This window comes from Furipterus horrens, unplaced genomic scaffold (genome assembly GCF_987537825.1).
Source record: "Furipterus horrens unplaced genomic scaffold, mFurHor1.1.pri manual_scaffold_7, whole genome shotgun sequence".
Lineage (NCBI taxonomy): Eukaryota > Metazoa > Chordata > Mammalia > Chiroptera > Furipteridae > Furipterus > Furipterus horrens.
In genome coordinates this window covers 93,241,667-93,257,308 of record NW_028327177.1, presented here as the reverse complement: position 1 = coordinate 93,257,308, position 15,642 = coordinate 93,241,667, and the positions used below count along the sequence as shown (strand labels likewise).

The 15,642-nt window shown below is 35.3% G+C and overlaps 1 protein-coding gene across 2 annotated transcripts in view; it reads right to left on the bottom strand.

Annotated features, from left to right (window-relative positions):
* Positions 1-15,642, bottom strand: part of DENND6A (DENN domain containing 6A) — a 49,434-nt gene that overhangs the window by 16,695 nt on the left and 17,097 nt on the right. For both annotated transcript variants that reach the window (XM_090283982.1, XM_090283983.1), the window contains exons 4-9: positions 12,789-12,901; positions 10,682-10,762; positions 6,582-6,687; positions 5,688-5,767; positions 4,534-4,596; positions 3,708-3,763 (exon numbers count right to left, since the gene is read on the bottom strand). In XM_090283982.1, the coding sequence (XP_090140108.1) occupies positions 3,708-3,763; positions 4,534-4,596; positions 5,688-5,767; positions 6,582-6,687; positions 10,682-10,762; positions 12,789-12,901 (499 nt within the window). The remainder of the gene's footprint in view (positions 1-3,707; positions 3,764-4,533; positions 4,597-5,687; positions 5,768-6,581; positions 6,688-10,681; positions 10,763-12,788; positions 12,902-15,642) is intronic.

Here is a 15,642-nt window from a genome sequence, read left to right as displayed (position 1 = left end):
CCAGTTCCTAACCCTCAGAAACTGTAAAATACTGTTTGTTCTTTAAAGCCTCTAAGTATGGGAGTAATTTGTTACACAGCAATAAATAGCGAATATACATACTTTCAAAGTATCTCCCCACAAAATACTTAATTACAAAAGGAAAAAGAATAACATCAATGAAAAAGCTTAGAGAATACCACTTTTTTAAAAATCCTCACCAAAGGACATTTTTTCATTGCTTTTAAAGAGAGAGGAAGGGAGAGAGGGAGAGAAAAAGAGGGAAAGAGAAATACTGATCAGTTGCCTCCCATACGAACTGCAATGGGGAATGAACCCTTGACGTAGGTATGTGCTCTGACTGGGGATCGAACCAGCAAACTTTCAGTTTACAGGACAATGCTTCAACCACTAAGCCACAGCAGCCAGGGCAGAGAATAGCACTTTAATCAAGTGATCAAAGTGAACATTATCAGTAACAAGGAAAGCCAAACTTGTGTGTTACCTCCTTACTAAAGATGTAGAGCCTGAATCTTATCCTGAGTTAAATCCCAGATAAACCTAAATATAGGGATTTCCTGCAAAATTACTGTCCTGTAATCCATAAGAATGTCAGGGTCGCAAGCATGAAAGAAAGACTGAAGAGCTATGCCAAACTAAGAGAATAGAGAGACATGACAACTAAATACAACAGATGATTCTGAACTGAATATTACCATGACAACTGGTGATATTTGCATGTGGTCTTAGTATTAGATAATATCAATCTATCCATGTTAATTTTCCAATTTTGATAGCTGCATTGTGTCCTAATTTATAGGAAATAGACACAAGTATTCAGGGATGATGAGGCCTCAGGTTCCCAACTTACAATCAAATGGTTCAGGGAAGAGTTTTCTGTACTGTACTTACTAGTTTTCTATAAATTTGTGATTGTTTCAAAATTATACATATATAATATATATATGTATAATTTTAAATATATATATTTTATATCTTAAATACATATGTACAGTTGTTCCTTGGTATTCATAGAGGATTGGTTCCATGATTCCTACAGATAACAAAATCCACAGATGCTCAAGTCCATTATATAAAATAGTATAGTATTTGCATGTAACCTATGCAATGCTCTCATATACTTTAAATTATCTCTAGATTACTTATAATACTGAATACACTATAAACCCCATGTAAATAGCTGTTACAGTGTATTGTTTAGGGTTTAATGACAAGAAAAAAAGTCTGTGCATGTTTAGTACAGATGCAATCACCACAGGGCTAACTACGGAGTACTTAATCAGCAACAACATAACTTTTTAAAAAAATATTTTTGATCCCCAGTTAGGAAGCGGGGGGAAAGGAGGACACAATGACACATAACTTACATGCCTCTTGTGGTGCAAAGAAGCAACAGGAAGTCAGTAAATATCGTGAGGTGAAATGTCCTGAACTCTAGGCAAGAGAACGTCAGTCTCTTTTGAAAACTGTCCTTGAATTCGAAGCTCAACCTAAAAACTAAATGACAAGACTATTCCTGTGATCAACAGACTGCTAAAACCAAAGGCATGGTCCCTGTAGTACTAGCTTAACAAGCCTTGACCTGGTGAAACTGGCCCCTACACTCAACTGTATCTCTGTCACTCAACATCAAACATCTTTCCAGATCTGTCCTTTGCTCACATGCTCAGTCTTGGTATAAAAACATCACCTTCAATATAACTAATAAATATTTAAACTCTCATTTACACTAATAAAGGTAAAATGTAAGCTTTAGATACACAAAATACTGTCATCATGGATAAAGCATTAATCCAATTATCAGATATTAAATGCTCGGCATACTATCTCTGTGTGAGGTTATTATTCTTCAAAATTTGGTTTTCTCACCTCTTGAATAACAAAAATTAAAAAACAACATATTAACATTTTCTTTTTAAAAAATAACATGTAATTCATATTCAGGAGAAAAGACATATACTAATCAAAGGTGTTAATGGTGAAATTAGTTACCATAAAAGCAAAGATGACTGGTAACAAAAAAGCATTAAGACTTATACTTAGTAGTTCAAAAGAAAGATGTCTGGTAACCAAATTCTGTATTAACTTTGTCAGTTCTTCAATTTGTTCCTTAATAAATCAAATATCAAAACTATAAATAGTATGTATCCCTCTTAGTATATGTTTCCTGTGATTTTCATTTACTGGGAAACACTTCCCCTTTTCATTGTAAGAATGCTACACTTATTTTTTAAAGAAAATTATTCTGATTTATAATTTACATACAGTAAAATTCACCCTTACTAAAGTACAGAAGAGTTCCATGATCTCCCAAAATTTCCTCATCCCCTCTGTTGTCCATTTCCTTCCCCCACTCCCAGGCAACCACTAATCTGATTTCTGTCCCTATAGTTTTGCCTTTTCCAGAACATTGTATAAATGGAAACATTCACTAAGTAGCTCTTTCAAATCTAGCTCTTTTCACTAAACATAATAATGCCTCTGAGAGTCATTCATTTTGCTGACTATATCAATTCTTCACTCTTCTTTTAAACGCACATGGAATATCTCATTTTGTTTACCCAGTTACCAGTGTTAGGCTGGTATATAAAGCTGCTATAAACATTTGCATACAGGTCTTTGTGTAGATACATGTTTTCATTGTTATTGGATAAATACCTAGAAGTGGGATTACTGGGTTGTGCTAGGGTCAGTGAATAAAACAAATCTTGCATATTAAATTAATCAACCTTTAAAGCAGTATTCCATGCAGTTTGAAGGTCATACAAGCACACGTACACACTTCTACATAAAACCCCCTCACACACAAAAATCAAACCAAAACCCATTTGGCCCTGGCCAGGTAGCTTAGTTGATTAGTGTTGTCCCGAAATGCCTAAGGTTGCAGGTTCAATCACTGGTCAGGGCACATACAAAAATCAACCAATGAATGCATTAAAGATAAATAAGTGGAACAATATATCGATGTTTCTTCTCTCTCTCTCCCTCTCTCCCTCTCCCTCCCTCTCCCTCTTCCCCACCCTTACTCTAAAATCAGTTAAAAATAAACCCATTCTAAGTCTTTCACATTACTCCTGATAACATGTATTAGTATTTAGTAATTGCTCATTTCTAACAGTGGCTTCTCAAGTTGGGCTACACATGAGAGCCGCCTGGGAGCTGGAACTTGGGCACCAATCCAAAGATGCTTATTTAGCTGCTCTGTGTAAAGCACGAACACTGGTACTTTTTCCTTCTTTCTTTTTTTAACTGCTAGATCATCTCTGTTTTGTTTTATTTTGCATTTTGGAAAGTTTCAAACATATAAAAGATAAAGATAATAGTGTAAGAACCCCCTTCTATGTTTCATCTAATGTTAACAATACTTTGCCATTTTTAATTCATTAATTTTTTTCTTACTGAAGTACTTTAAAACACAAACCTCATGACATTTCACCTCAAAATACTTTAAAAATGCATCTCTAAAAAAATAAGTGCATTTTTTATATCATTACAATACCATTCTCACATCAAACACAAACAGTTTGTTTATACCATGTAATACCCTACTCCACACCCAAATTTTCCTAACAGTCAAGGCTTATGACATGCAGTCAGAGATGAACCATTGATTTATAACATGTGAAACATAATGATTAGTTTCTTCTAACATCACATGAAATTAACATCACAAAAAGAAAAGGCAATTAAAATTTTTTACTTTTTACCTGAAAAGATCTACCTCATGAACAGTAGGTAAAATAACAGATATGTGTGTGTCTACCTAAAACATAGAAAAGAAAAAAATACAAATGTCACTAAAATTTACAGGAATTAATTTTTAAAATATGGCTATTTATCTCATGATCAATAAGCATATTGCCCTATCTTTTAAGATTCTCTTCCTTGAAGAGAAGCCACAGAGTGTGTCTTTCCATTCTCCCCTAACACAGCAGGTCAAGGAAACACAGATTCTATGGTTAAAGCATTAACTCAATAGTGAGATTAATTCACAACTGTATGAAATACTAACTTAATCCTAGTTGATATATGTAACACACAAAATTAGCTTTCCTACTGCTCTCCATTTTTATTCAATTCAAAGAATGGGAGTCCTAGTATGCCAGTTAAAAGTTTCAAATGAAAAATTCAGCCCCACCCATAAACAGATGTGGCTTTGAGAAAAAACGAAAGTCAATCATAACTATAGAATCCTTTTGACTAAGGTTCCTAAAAACAGAAGACTGCTCACCACTCTTTAAGGTAAGAGGTTTTGTTAGAATTAAATGTTGAAAAACAATATTTACTTTCCCCTTGTCCTCACAATTACAGTATAAATTCTGAGTTCTCAACAGTATCTACCAAAGAAAGAACAAGGAAACTATATGAAAAACATTAGGAAGTTTATCATCAATTTATTTAAAAACTTTTATTAAGATATTTCAGTAATATTCAGAAATGTATTGTAAACCCAAGTAACTATAATTTGCTAGTTTAAAACTTCTGTTAAAGAGACTCTATGTGCTGGATTATTCTATTACAGTACCACACTACCTGCTGAGTTAATTGTGCTATTTGAGTTGTCCCAGGTTTGTCATGACATGTGGGAATCCGTACCTTAAAGAGAAAGAAGAAATTAATTTTGGCAACAAAAGAATAAAGGTCCTTTCTATAAATTTGCCAGTCCTACCACAATGAGGCATCAGAAGTGCTCTATCCTGCTGCTAAAAGGTATACTCAGTAATGCCTAAAAAGCCATAAATACAAAGTATTTATGTCAGATTAAAAAAATAAAGTCATACTTATTTTCAGTAACAGCAGAAGTAAGTGAACCAAAGTCTCCCTACTCCCATGCATACAGTAATCACTGATTCAATAAGAAGCAAATGTGTTGAAAAACAGAAGGACAGTAATTTTATAGCACTTCCTGTTTATTGTTCCAGTGTTTGCCTCATTAATATACACACCCAAACACACCCTCTCAAGCTTGCCAAACTATGGGATAAATATCATAGGAAACCATGAGAACTTTGAACCCAGAGCTACAAGTACTACTGCTGATGACTTCCCAGGGAAGAAAACCAAAACACAACTCTTACAGAAATGAGCACATCTAAAGAAAGAGCATTGCCAAAAATAAGTCCAAAATGAAAATGAATTGCAAGAAGCACTTAGAGCTCATTCATACAAAGCCTGAGAGAAAAATGCTAATTCATTTTTAAAAATGAAAGAAAAAACTTAATAGGGAACAATACCCTAGGATGGACATGTTTGGTCTGACATTACATGTTAAGACCATTTAAGACTAAAAACCAATGGCTTTCCTAATTTCTCTTAATTTTTAGTAATTCATACTCGATTCTACAAGTATTCTGCAATACCATTAATCTCTGGAAGGCCATGGAGTAGAATTCTAGGTGGCATTTACATTCACATGTATTATATAAGAATGACACCCCCCCACCCCCCCACGCAAACTCTACAGGATGGTAGGAATTGTGGCCCCTGGAGCTGTCAGCTGTCTGATTAATGGTTCTGTGCAGCACTATGAGTTATGATACCTCTGTAACTCTTCACATTTAAAAAAAAAAACCCACTATTGAAAGCAATAACAGAATTGAATGTTATTAGGAAGTTAAAAAGCAAAGTCACGTGTGAACATCCTAGAGATCTTTTAAAAAGGAGATAAGTGAAATATAAGCTATTACCTTCATTACCACCCCCATAATAGGCAGGTATAATGTTTTCCCTGGCACTGGGGCAGGCCATCGATCAACATCATTACAAGCTGAAAAAGCACAATAAAATACTTCCTTAATATAAATGGAAATATTAAAATATGAAACATAGCATATTAGAAATTAAAACTCGCCCTGGCTGGTGTGGCCCAGTAGATTGAGTGCCGGCCTGCAAACCAAAAGGTCACAGGTTAGATTCCCGACTGGGGCACATGTCTGGGTTGCGGGCCAGGTCCCCAGTTGGGGGTGTGTGGGAGTCCCACAGATTAATGTTTCTCACACATATTAATATTTCTCTCCCTCTCTTTCTCCCTCCCTTCGCCTATCTCTAAAAATAAACAAAATCTTTTTTTTAAAAAGGAATTAAACGTGTACTTTCTATATAGCAGGAAAAATATACCAAAAGGATGGAAGATAAAAAGGTAAAAGTAAAGTAAAAGTAGTGAAAATACCTTACAATTCCCCAGAAATACACCTCTTCTAGGATATACACTGGTCAACAAAATTTTTAAAGCAACAAAATAATAGGGTTAAAGGGTTTTTCTATTCATTTATTACTACTAAAATTAGCTACAAGACCACACCAACTGGCAGAGGCCTTCTCTCTGTATTAACAAAAAAATTTCTGTTTAATAGTACTAAGTATCAGAACTGTCAATTCATCCTTTGTTTATTATCCTATGGTGCAAAAGGAGATAATAAATGTTACAGTCTTTGATGTGTCTAGGTAAAGATGCCTGAAGAATAGTATTACATCTCTCTCCCACCATAAAATTCTTAGTTTTTAGAAGGTCAATTTTTATCAAATCATTTCTAGTAAAATTTTTAAATAAAGGTACTTAAGTCACACAATGTTTAACTTACCTGCTTCCAAATAAGGTTTGTTCTTTTCAAAATACTCTGGTGCTATTTGTTTGAGTACAGTGTGAAAAAAATGAATATAAGGTAGTTTGCTGATCAAAACCAAGGACTAGAGGGAAAAAAGAAACAATATTTTTTAAAATTTCCTAATGATTATTATTTAAGTTTATCATTTCTTACATAATCAATTACTAATAAGCTAAATTCAGCAAAAAGTATGAATTTTGAAATAAAAAGGCTTTTACAGTAAAGGAAACAAAACTACAGTGCAGAATGCAGAAAGTTTAACCTTATTACTATACTTTAAGAACATAGATGTATATTGAGATTTTCTTTCTTTCCAGAAAAAAGAATTTCCTATAAACAGAACAATGCCATGGACAGTTCTCAAAGCCTAGCTACTATTGTCTTAGCAAAACAGTATGACAAATTAGCTAGATGAATTCTTATTATTACAAAAGAGCAAATTGTGATGCTTTTTCAAACCAAGACCTATGACTATTATATTTTTTTGTTTTTTATTGAATTTATTGGGGTGACATTAAGTTTTTATTAAATTATATTTTATTGATCACGCTAACACAGTTGTCTCAATTTTTTTTGCTCCCCACTCCAGCTCCCACTCTACTCCCTCAGGCAATCTCCACACCACTGTCTATTTCCATGGGTCACGCATATGTGTTATTTGCAACTTTATATCCCATGACTATTCTATAACTATCCATTTGTACTTCTTAATCCCTTCACCTTTTTTTGCCCTGATCTCCCCAACCCCCTTCCCATCTGGCAACCATCAAAACATTTTCTCTATGATTCTGTTTCTGTTCTGCTTGCTTTTTTCATATTTTAGATTCAATTCTTGATAGATATGCATTTATTGCCATTTTATTGTTCATATTTTTGATCTTCGTTTTCTTCAATAAGTCCCTTTAACAGTTCATATAATAATCGTTTGATGATGATAAACTCCTTCAGTTTTTCCTAGTCTGTAAAGCTCTTTATCTGCCCTTTAAATCTAAATGAAAGCTTTACTGGGTAATCTTGATAGTAGGTCCTAGCTTTTCATCACTTTAAATTTTTCTGCCAATCACTTCTAGTCTGCAAAATTTCTTTTGAGAAATTCAGCTGGCAGTATTATGGGAACTCCTTGTAGGTAACTTTTTCTCTTGATTGTTTTAAGATTGTCTCTTTAACTTTAGGCATTTTAATTATGATGTGTCTTCTTGGTGTGAACCTCTTTACATTCATCTTGTTTGAGACTGTGTGTGCTTCCTAGACTTGTGTGTCTATTTCCTTCACCAAATTGGGTTTTCTGTCATTATTTTTCAAATAGGTTTTCAATTTCTTGCTCTTGCTTATCACCACCCCCATGATGTGAATGTTGGAATGCCTTAAGTCCCTGAGGCTCCTTACAATATCCCCATTTTTTTAAATTCTTTTTTCCTTCTCACTGTTATGATTGTGTTTTTTGCTTTCTTACATTCTAAATCACTGATCTGAATGTCAACTTTAACCACTTTACTGTTGATTCTCTGTAAATTGTTCTTCATTTCACTTAGTGTATCCTTTGTTTCTGACTGGTTCTTTTTTATGGTTTCCATGTCCTTTTTATGCTGTTGAAGGTCTCTTGGAATTCATCTGCTCTTCCCCTAAGGTCCTTGAGCATCCTTATAACCTGCATTTGAACTCTGCATCAGGTAGATTGCTTGTCTCCATTTTTTTTTTTGGGGGGGGGGGGCGGGGGTTTGTTCTGTTCTTTCATTTGGGCCATATGTCTTTGTCTCATTTTCACAGCCCTCCCTATATTTGTTTCTTTGTATTAAGTAGAGCTGCTACAACTCCCTGGCTTGGTAGAGTGGCCAAGCCTTTGGCAGTAGCAAAGCCTCTCCAGTCACCCAAGTTGGGTACTCAAGGTATACCCATCTTGTGGGTTTTGTACACCCTCCTCTTGTAGTTGAATCTTCATTGCTGTTGGCAGGTCAATGGGAGGGATTTACTCAGGCTAATCGGCTATAAGGACTGGCTGTGACCCTGACCACCAACCTCCGAGCACTGTGGAGGATCAGCTGTGCAGGGGCCCACTCCACAGAGCAGACTTATTCCATCAGGGCTCTGGTACCCACTAAGTCCACTCTTTGAGTGTGTTTTTTGTGAAGATGGTTGGGGGTTATGCTCTGATGTGGTCTGTAGCTGTTTACTGGGTGCACAGGTCTGGGCTTCCTGGGATGTACAGGCCAAGGCCAGTCACTGCTTGAGTCCTGTCCAGGGCCACCTAGCATAAGCTGTTACTTGTGCTGGGCTTGTGGACGAAGGCCAGCTGCTGCTAGTGCTGGGTCTGGGGTCACTTTGCAAGAGGTACAGGGCTCACTGAGGACAGATGCTGCTTGTTTGAAAGGATTTAGGAAAATCTGAAGCCTGAGCAAAGAAAAGCCATTTGTATGGAAAGTCAATGGAAACAGCTTGATTGGGCCTGATAGGTAAGGCAGAGCATCAGGGAATCACCAGGGTGGGGAAAACAATGTGAGTCAGATATGGTGCCTGCCTGCCGGCTCTGTGAGGTAAGGACTCAGAAAAGAAATAATGGCCTCTGTCAGCAGTTCTGTCTGAGAGAAAGCTGTCCCCCAGCTCTTGCCCTGGGGGACACTTCAGTTCCTCCCTGCATGACTCTGGTGCCTTTCAAGCTGCTGCCCTGTTGTAGGAGCTCAGAGGGAGTGAGTCTGCGTAAGTCCATGCAAGGGCCCTCTAAGAGGAACTGCCTGGGAATCCTGAAGTTTTTGTCTTCCACAGCCTCAATACCCACTGGTTTTTACAGCTGGAAGTTATGAGAACTTATCTTCCTGGCATTTGAACCCTGGACTGGAGGCCTTGAGGCAGGGCTGGAACCCATAGCTCCCAAGATATACCTCCAATTTTTACCTACCACACATGGGTGTGGGACCACTTGTTCTGTGTTTCCGACCCTCCTACCAATCTCAGTATGGTTTCTACTTTAATCCTGCAGTTGTAGGACTTCCACCCAGCTCAATTTCTGGCATTTCTGAATAATAGTTTTTCCATGGTTTCATTGTAATTTTGATATGGTTGTGCAAGATGAGCCGTGTTTACCTAGGCCACCATCTTAGCTTTCTCCCATATGAAACATTTTTAAAAATTATACAGGTTTCACCCTGGCTAAGTGGCTCAGTTGGTTGAAGCATCACCCCATACACCAAAAAGGTTGCAGGTTGGATCCCTGGTTGTGGCGCATACATGAGGCAAACAATGGATGTGTGTCTCTCTCTCTAATCAATAAACATACCCTTGGGTGAGGATTTAAAAAATTTTTAATTACATAGGTTTCAGGGGTATAGTTCTATAAATACATCATCTGTATACTGTATTGTGTGTATTCACCATCCCAAGTCAAGTTTCCTTCCATCACCATTTATCCCCTCTTTGCCCTCTCCTACCTCCCCCTAATATTTTAGAGTTCCATGATGATAGCCACATACTTAAGAAATTGTGACTTTATAGTTTAATCACTTCAGATATATAATCTAACCTTATTTTTTAAATCTATTTTCTTGAAAACTGTTTTTACCTTTCCATCCAGCACCAATTATTGGTCAGGGCATATTCTGGTTACAAAAGGAAAAAGTGTGTCCCATTACCTGGGATTGAACTGAAACCAACTAATTTTTTTTAAAGAAAGTAAAACACTGTACAGTTAGAATAAAAACTGTATCTAAGATATTGCTGGAGCATATTTACTGACTCTTCAAAAAAGATACTGCAGGTTTTTATTAGTTGTAACTATGTTATAATCTGTTTATTCTTTCCCTTATTCTAAAATGTAAAACTTAAGCAGATTTTTCTGACTTTTGACAGTTCCATAAAAAAGTAACTTACTGTCAGGAATCTAGCAGAGAAATAGCAGAAAGGTAAAATTCAACAGCAGGTAAAAATCTAGAACAGATGTCTATAATCTAAAAAATAAAGATAAAATATAAATTCTAGTATGTTTAAAAATAAAATTTCAAAGATTTTAAAGACTATTCACTCTGTTTCTATCTTTCTAACCACAATATAAAGATGTTTTCTATTATAGTGTATATGAAAATTACCTTCTGAAAGTAGCCTCTTTTTAGAGTTTTGTCTCGAACTTGTCGGAAATACACATATCCATAAAAATAAGCAGGATCCTTCTATAAAAAAGTGACAAATAATATATATATATATATATATATATATATATATATAGCTGTTCTTTATTATTAACATTAGGTTCCTTTATAAACCTGAACGGAGTCATGAGGTATACACAGAGAGCGAGTTACGCTTTTCTACCAACACAAACAATAATCGTGATAGTAACAGCCAAATAAAAACCTGCCAACTTCTCCAAAGATGAAATAATCATACTAAAGTCATATTTTCCCTCTATAACTTATTCTGCTTATGTTCTTTATTCATATCTGTACTAGTTAAAGGGAGTTAGGGAACAATCAAATTGTTTTCCCCAATGCTTTATACAGTTTTTAGAAGTCCTGCTTACACTTTTGTATTAGGGGTCAGTCTTAACAAAATGAGTTATCCTAATGTAAAATTTCAAGAGAGAAAATAAAAGGAGTTAAATGCCAATTGGAATCTTAACATAGCCAGTTACATTTTTACCCAATAATAATGGAACACTGGAATGTTTAACAACATACAATTTGAAAGGTAATTACATTCCAAAAAAACTTAAGAAGTTTTAACATCCTAATGGAATAAATTATGGCCTAGTTACTTATTTGTTATTCTTTAAACAAATACTTATTGACCACCTACTTTGAACAAGGCATTGTGTTAAAGAAGATAAAAAGATGCAAAAGACACAGTTCCTTAAGATCACAAACTAAGAGGGGAAAGTACAAAAATAACCTTTACAGAACAGGAGGGCAGGTGCCTGGAAGAAAGCACAAAGTGTTACAAAGAGGCCAAGGGGGAAGAGGTTATCTCAATGTGGATCAGTAAAGACTTCATAGAGACAGCTAGTTTTGAATTGGGCATTGAAGTATATATATGATTTAAACAAAGACAAAGACATTCAGGTTTAGAGGAACAGGAATTTAAGCAAAAACACACAGACACAGAAAAAAATTCAAGCTATCCCAGGAAAAAGATAAAAGTAGTTCACTTTGGCTAAAATATGGTACATGTATAGAAAGGGTATGAAGTTGGAAACTGGAAATGTAAAGGCCTTATTTTGGAAGGCCCAAAAAGTGAGAACATGGAAATAGTACTATCATTAGCTCTTTATTCATTAAATAATAGGTAGTCATTTTAAATTTTATTTATTTTTAGATAATATATATGTACACTTTGGCTGGCAACACTGTGTAAGATATACTGCATTGGAACGTCTTTCGGCAAATCTCTTATCTCAATAGCCCTTAATTCCCTCATCTGTAAAAGGAATGCTCTCAGAACATTACAGGGAAGATTAATGAGATAATATATACTTACTAATACAGTGCCTAGAACATAAAAAGATCTAATAAATGTAGCTATTATTATCATCAGCTGAAAGAATATGTTAATAGTGACAGTAAAAGGTGATGGAAAGGAGTAGATGGCTATAAGAGATATTTCAAAGGTAGTAACTTTGCTAACTAGAAGAGGGTTCTTGTCATTAGTGGAACCATGTAGGTAAACTGTAAATGCTGATTTTAAGCAAACTATGCCAAGTTCATATTGGATGACTATAGGACAACCTGATGGAAATGTTCCTCATGCCGAGTACAGAACAGAAACCTACACTCTTGGAATCATCTGAATCATTAAAAGTAATTTTAGTAAACAATAAGTATAAAACAAAGCTCATTAAAAATCAAGAAGAGAACTATAATTCTATCGTAAAGTAGGTAGGGATTAAGACAGGGAATCTAACTCTGGGTGATATTTACTGGTATAGTACCATCCTACCTCCACATCTAAATAAAGTTATTAACAAATGAAAGAAATCAATTTCTATAATTCAAAATGGGCATTATATTTCAAGAACATTAACTTTATGAAGTCCCTTTCACTCACACACTGGGTCTTTATGAATCAGACTCAGGAAGTCCATCAGTGTGATAATTAACAAAACAAAAGCAAAATATTTCTAAATGCTATAAGAAGTAACCGAGTAACTGAGTTTTAAAGTTTCCTCTCACATGGATATTCTTCTATTACTACTTTTCCAACCTTTAAGTAAACTGGTAAATCTTTGTCAAATTGATCCAGGAAACAATGCAGTGACACCCTTCTCCCAGAAGACTGTCGAAATCTAAAACAAAACTGGGTATCTCCAAGACAACCTAATGAAAACAAAAATAAAAGAAATTAGGAATAGCACAGTATAACATTTATCTAGTTTCATCAAATGTTAAGAGTGGCAGGGTTCCTAGCAATCATTTAAACCCATTCTATATATTTTAGAGAAGAAAAAGAGGAGATCCTGATAGTTCAAGTGACTTGCTCAAAGCCATCTTCACTGGTTAGAGGCAAAGCCATTAGTAAAACACGCATTTTAACTCCTAAGTTCCTCTATTATTTTTCCTACTCCATTTCCCCCATGTAATTAATACTTTTTGAAAACTGTATGTAATGCAGACTCACAAGCATAATGAGGAAAGAATCCAAGTACAAAATAATACATATTGTTCAAATACATTTATATATTTTTTTATTAAAAAGCAGGCAAAGCTAGTGTTTAGGGATTCATGATTGGGTGATAAAACTATAAAGAAGCAAGAAACTTATTACTATAAGAATTAGGGTAGTGGTTACATTTGGGAGGGGACATGAGGGGGCTGTTGAGGTATGAGCAAACTTTTATTTCTTAAACTTGTATATGTTTTATATTTCACAATGAGACTTTTTAAAAAGATTTTATTTATTTATTTTTTAGAGAGAAGGAAAAGAGAAAGAGAAGGAGGGAAACTTTGATGTGCATGAGGAATATTGATCATTTGCCTCTCACATGCTCTCAACCAGGGACCTGGCCAACAACCCAGGCATGTGCCCTAACCAGCAATTGAAAGAGCGACCTTCAGGTTTGCAGGACAACACCCAACCCACTGAGCAACACCAGTCAGAGTCACAATGAGATTTTTTTTAAAAAGACGTCCTAATGGAAGAGCCCAATAATAAACTTACTATTTTAATCAAAAATAACCTTTTAACCTTTAATCATTTTAGCCAACTATGGGAAGCTGGGGTGCTTGGTGGTGGCAAATGTAGCTCAGCCCCAGAGTGGAAAACCACTGGAAGCATGGTGGCACGTAGGACCCACTCCACACACCAGTTTTCCCGCGGTGAACCAGGCCTGCATTTACATAGTAGTTAAAAAGCTTGCTTTCTGCTAGAGGACTCCCTCATCCTGGGCTGAGAACAACAGATGTTCAGCGTGTAACCTTGAACCAGTCTCTTAGAGCCTATTCTGGGCCAATTTCTAAGAACAGGATGTGGCTAGACAAGTTATCCTTATCATCCATGCATGTGTAACATTCTTTTCTCTGTTATATAAAAGTAATAATCATATAAGGCAATGATTAGCACAATGATTCACAATTTTCTTGGATGTAATCCACCTAAGAAATCAATAAAAGCCTGTTAAGGCAGGGGCAAACTGCGCTTTCTCCTCTAGAAAGTGGCCAGTTCTGTCCCCTCTTCTCCACAGGATTCTTGCAGTCGCTGTGCATTTATTCCCCCATCCACAACGCCATGGACTCTGCTAGTCAGAGGTCCACGACAGCCAACCTCATAAAATATGTAAACTTTACCTAAACTGTCGGGCAATAATTACAGATAACAAAAAAGTGTGAATACTTTTAAAAGTAAAAGACACATGAAGTAGCTTATTACTCAAATTTTTCCTAATTACTACATTTAAAACAAGGTTTTATTAAACATAAAATGTGCTCACGATTTTATTATTATGCATAGAAGTACTTTAGCACCTTAATTTCTCAACAAAGGAAGTAGAAACTTAGTAATATACTTGCAGTTTTTAAAAAACAACTCAGTATGTACACCCAAATGCAATTATAGAAAATAATATTTCTTTGGTGGTGGAAGGAAGAAACAAAGGGAACTGGAGGGTGGGTCAACTCAGTTTCTCTACTTTTTAAAACAGATAGTTTAAAAATAAGGAAAACAATTAAAACCTGAGAAAATAAAAAATATTCCTAGCATTGTTTTAGTTCAACAGATTTATATATTGATGGTTTAATTTTTATTTTTAGAGACATTATCTTTAAAAAAAATCCACTGAGAAATACAAACTAATTTCTCTGAGACAGTAAGATAGAAGAGAAAAATGTAATGAGTTTTAAGAAAGAAATATTATAGCACCTGGAAAATGTAAGGAATGCTAAGCTTTGTGGCAGAGAAGTAATGAAGCTCTCATAGCTTTAAAATCCCTCCTTACCTGGCTCCATTCTCAAAACACTGTGAGAACTCTCCAGTGACCAGCGGCACACACAAGCTGTACAGAATTGGTCAGGAAACTGGTTCACCAGGGCAAAAAGGCTTTAATAGTGTCTTTGTGAACTGAGGTAAATGGTTCCCATTTTATATTTCAATAATCTGTCCATTTACATACAAAAGATTACTAAAGAATTATCAACTCATTATCTAGTTTTTTTGAGAACCTTTGTTCTCCATCCTGAGCTCACTATTACCATCACACAGGAAGGGAGGCATTACAGATTGGCAACCAGATTTTTCACATTTGTCTTGCAGAAAATGATACCTTAGGTTGATTTTCTACAACATTACCAAAAATAATTCTATATTGTCAGTTTGCCTATATAACCAGAGACTGCAGTTCTCCATAAGCAACGTAATGATTACATGTGAAAGATGGTTAAATGAGTGTGATCATGAGGAAGAAGCTATGATCTGAGAAAAAAGAAGCCACAAGCAACAGGATCTAGTCCCAGGACCATCAATAATTACCCTTCTAAAATTAACCTAAGGTTCTCAATTTCCTTAACAAAAATAAGGTGTACAATAAGATAATCACTTAAAGTCACTTCCAGAAGTTATATTCAAT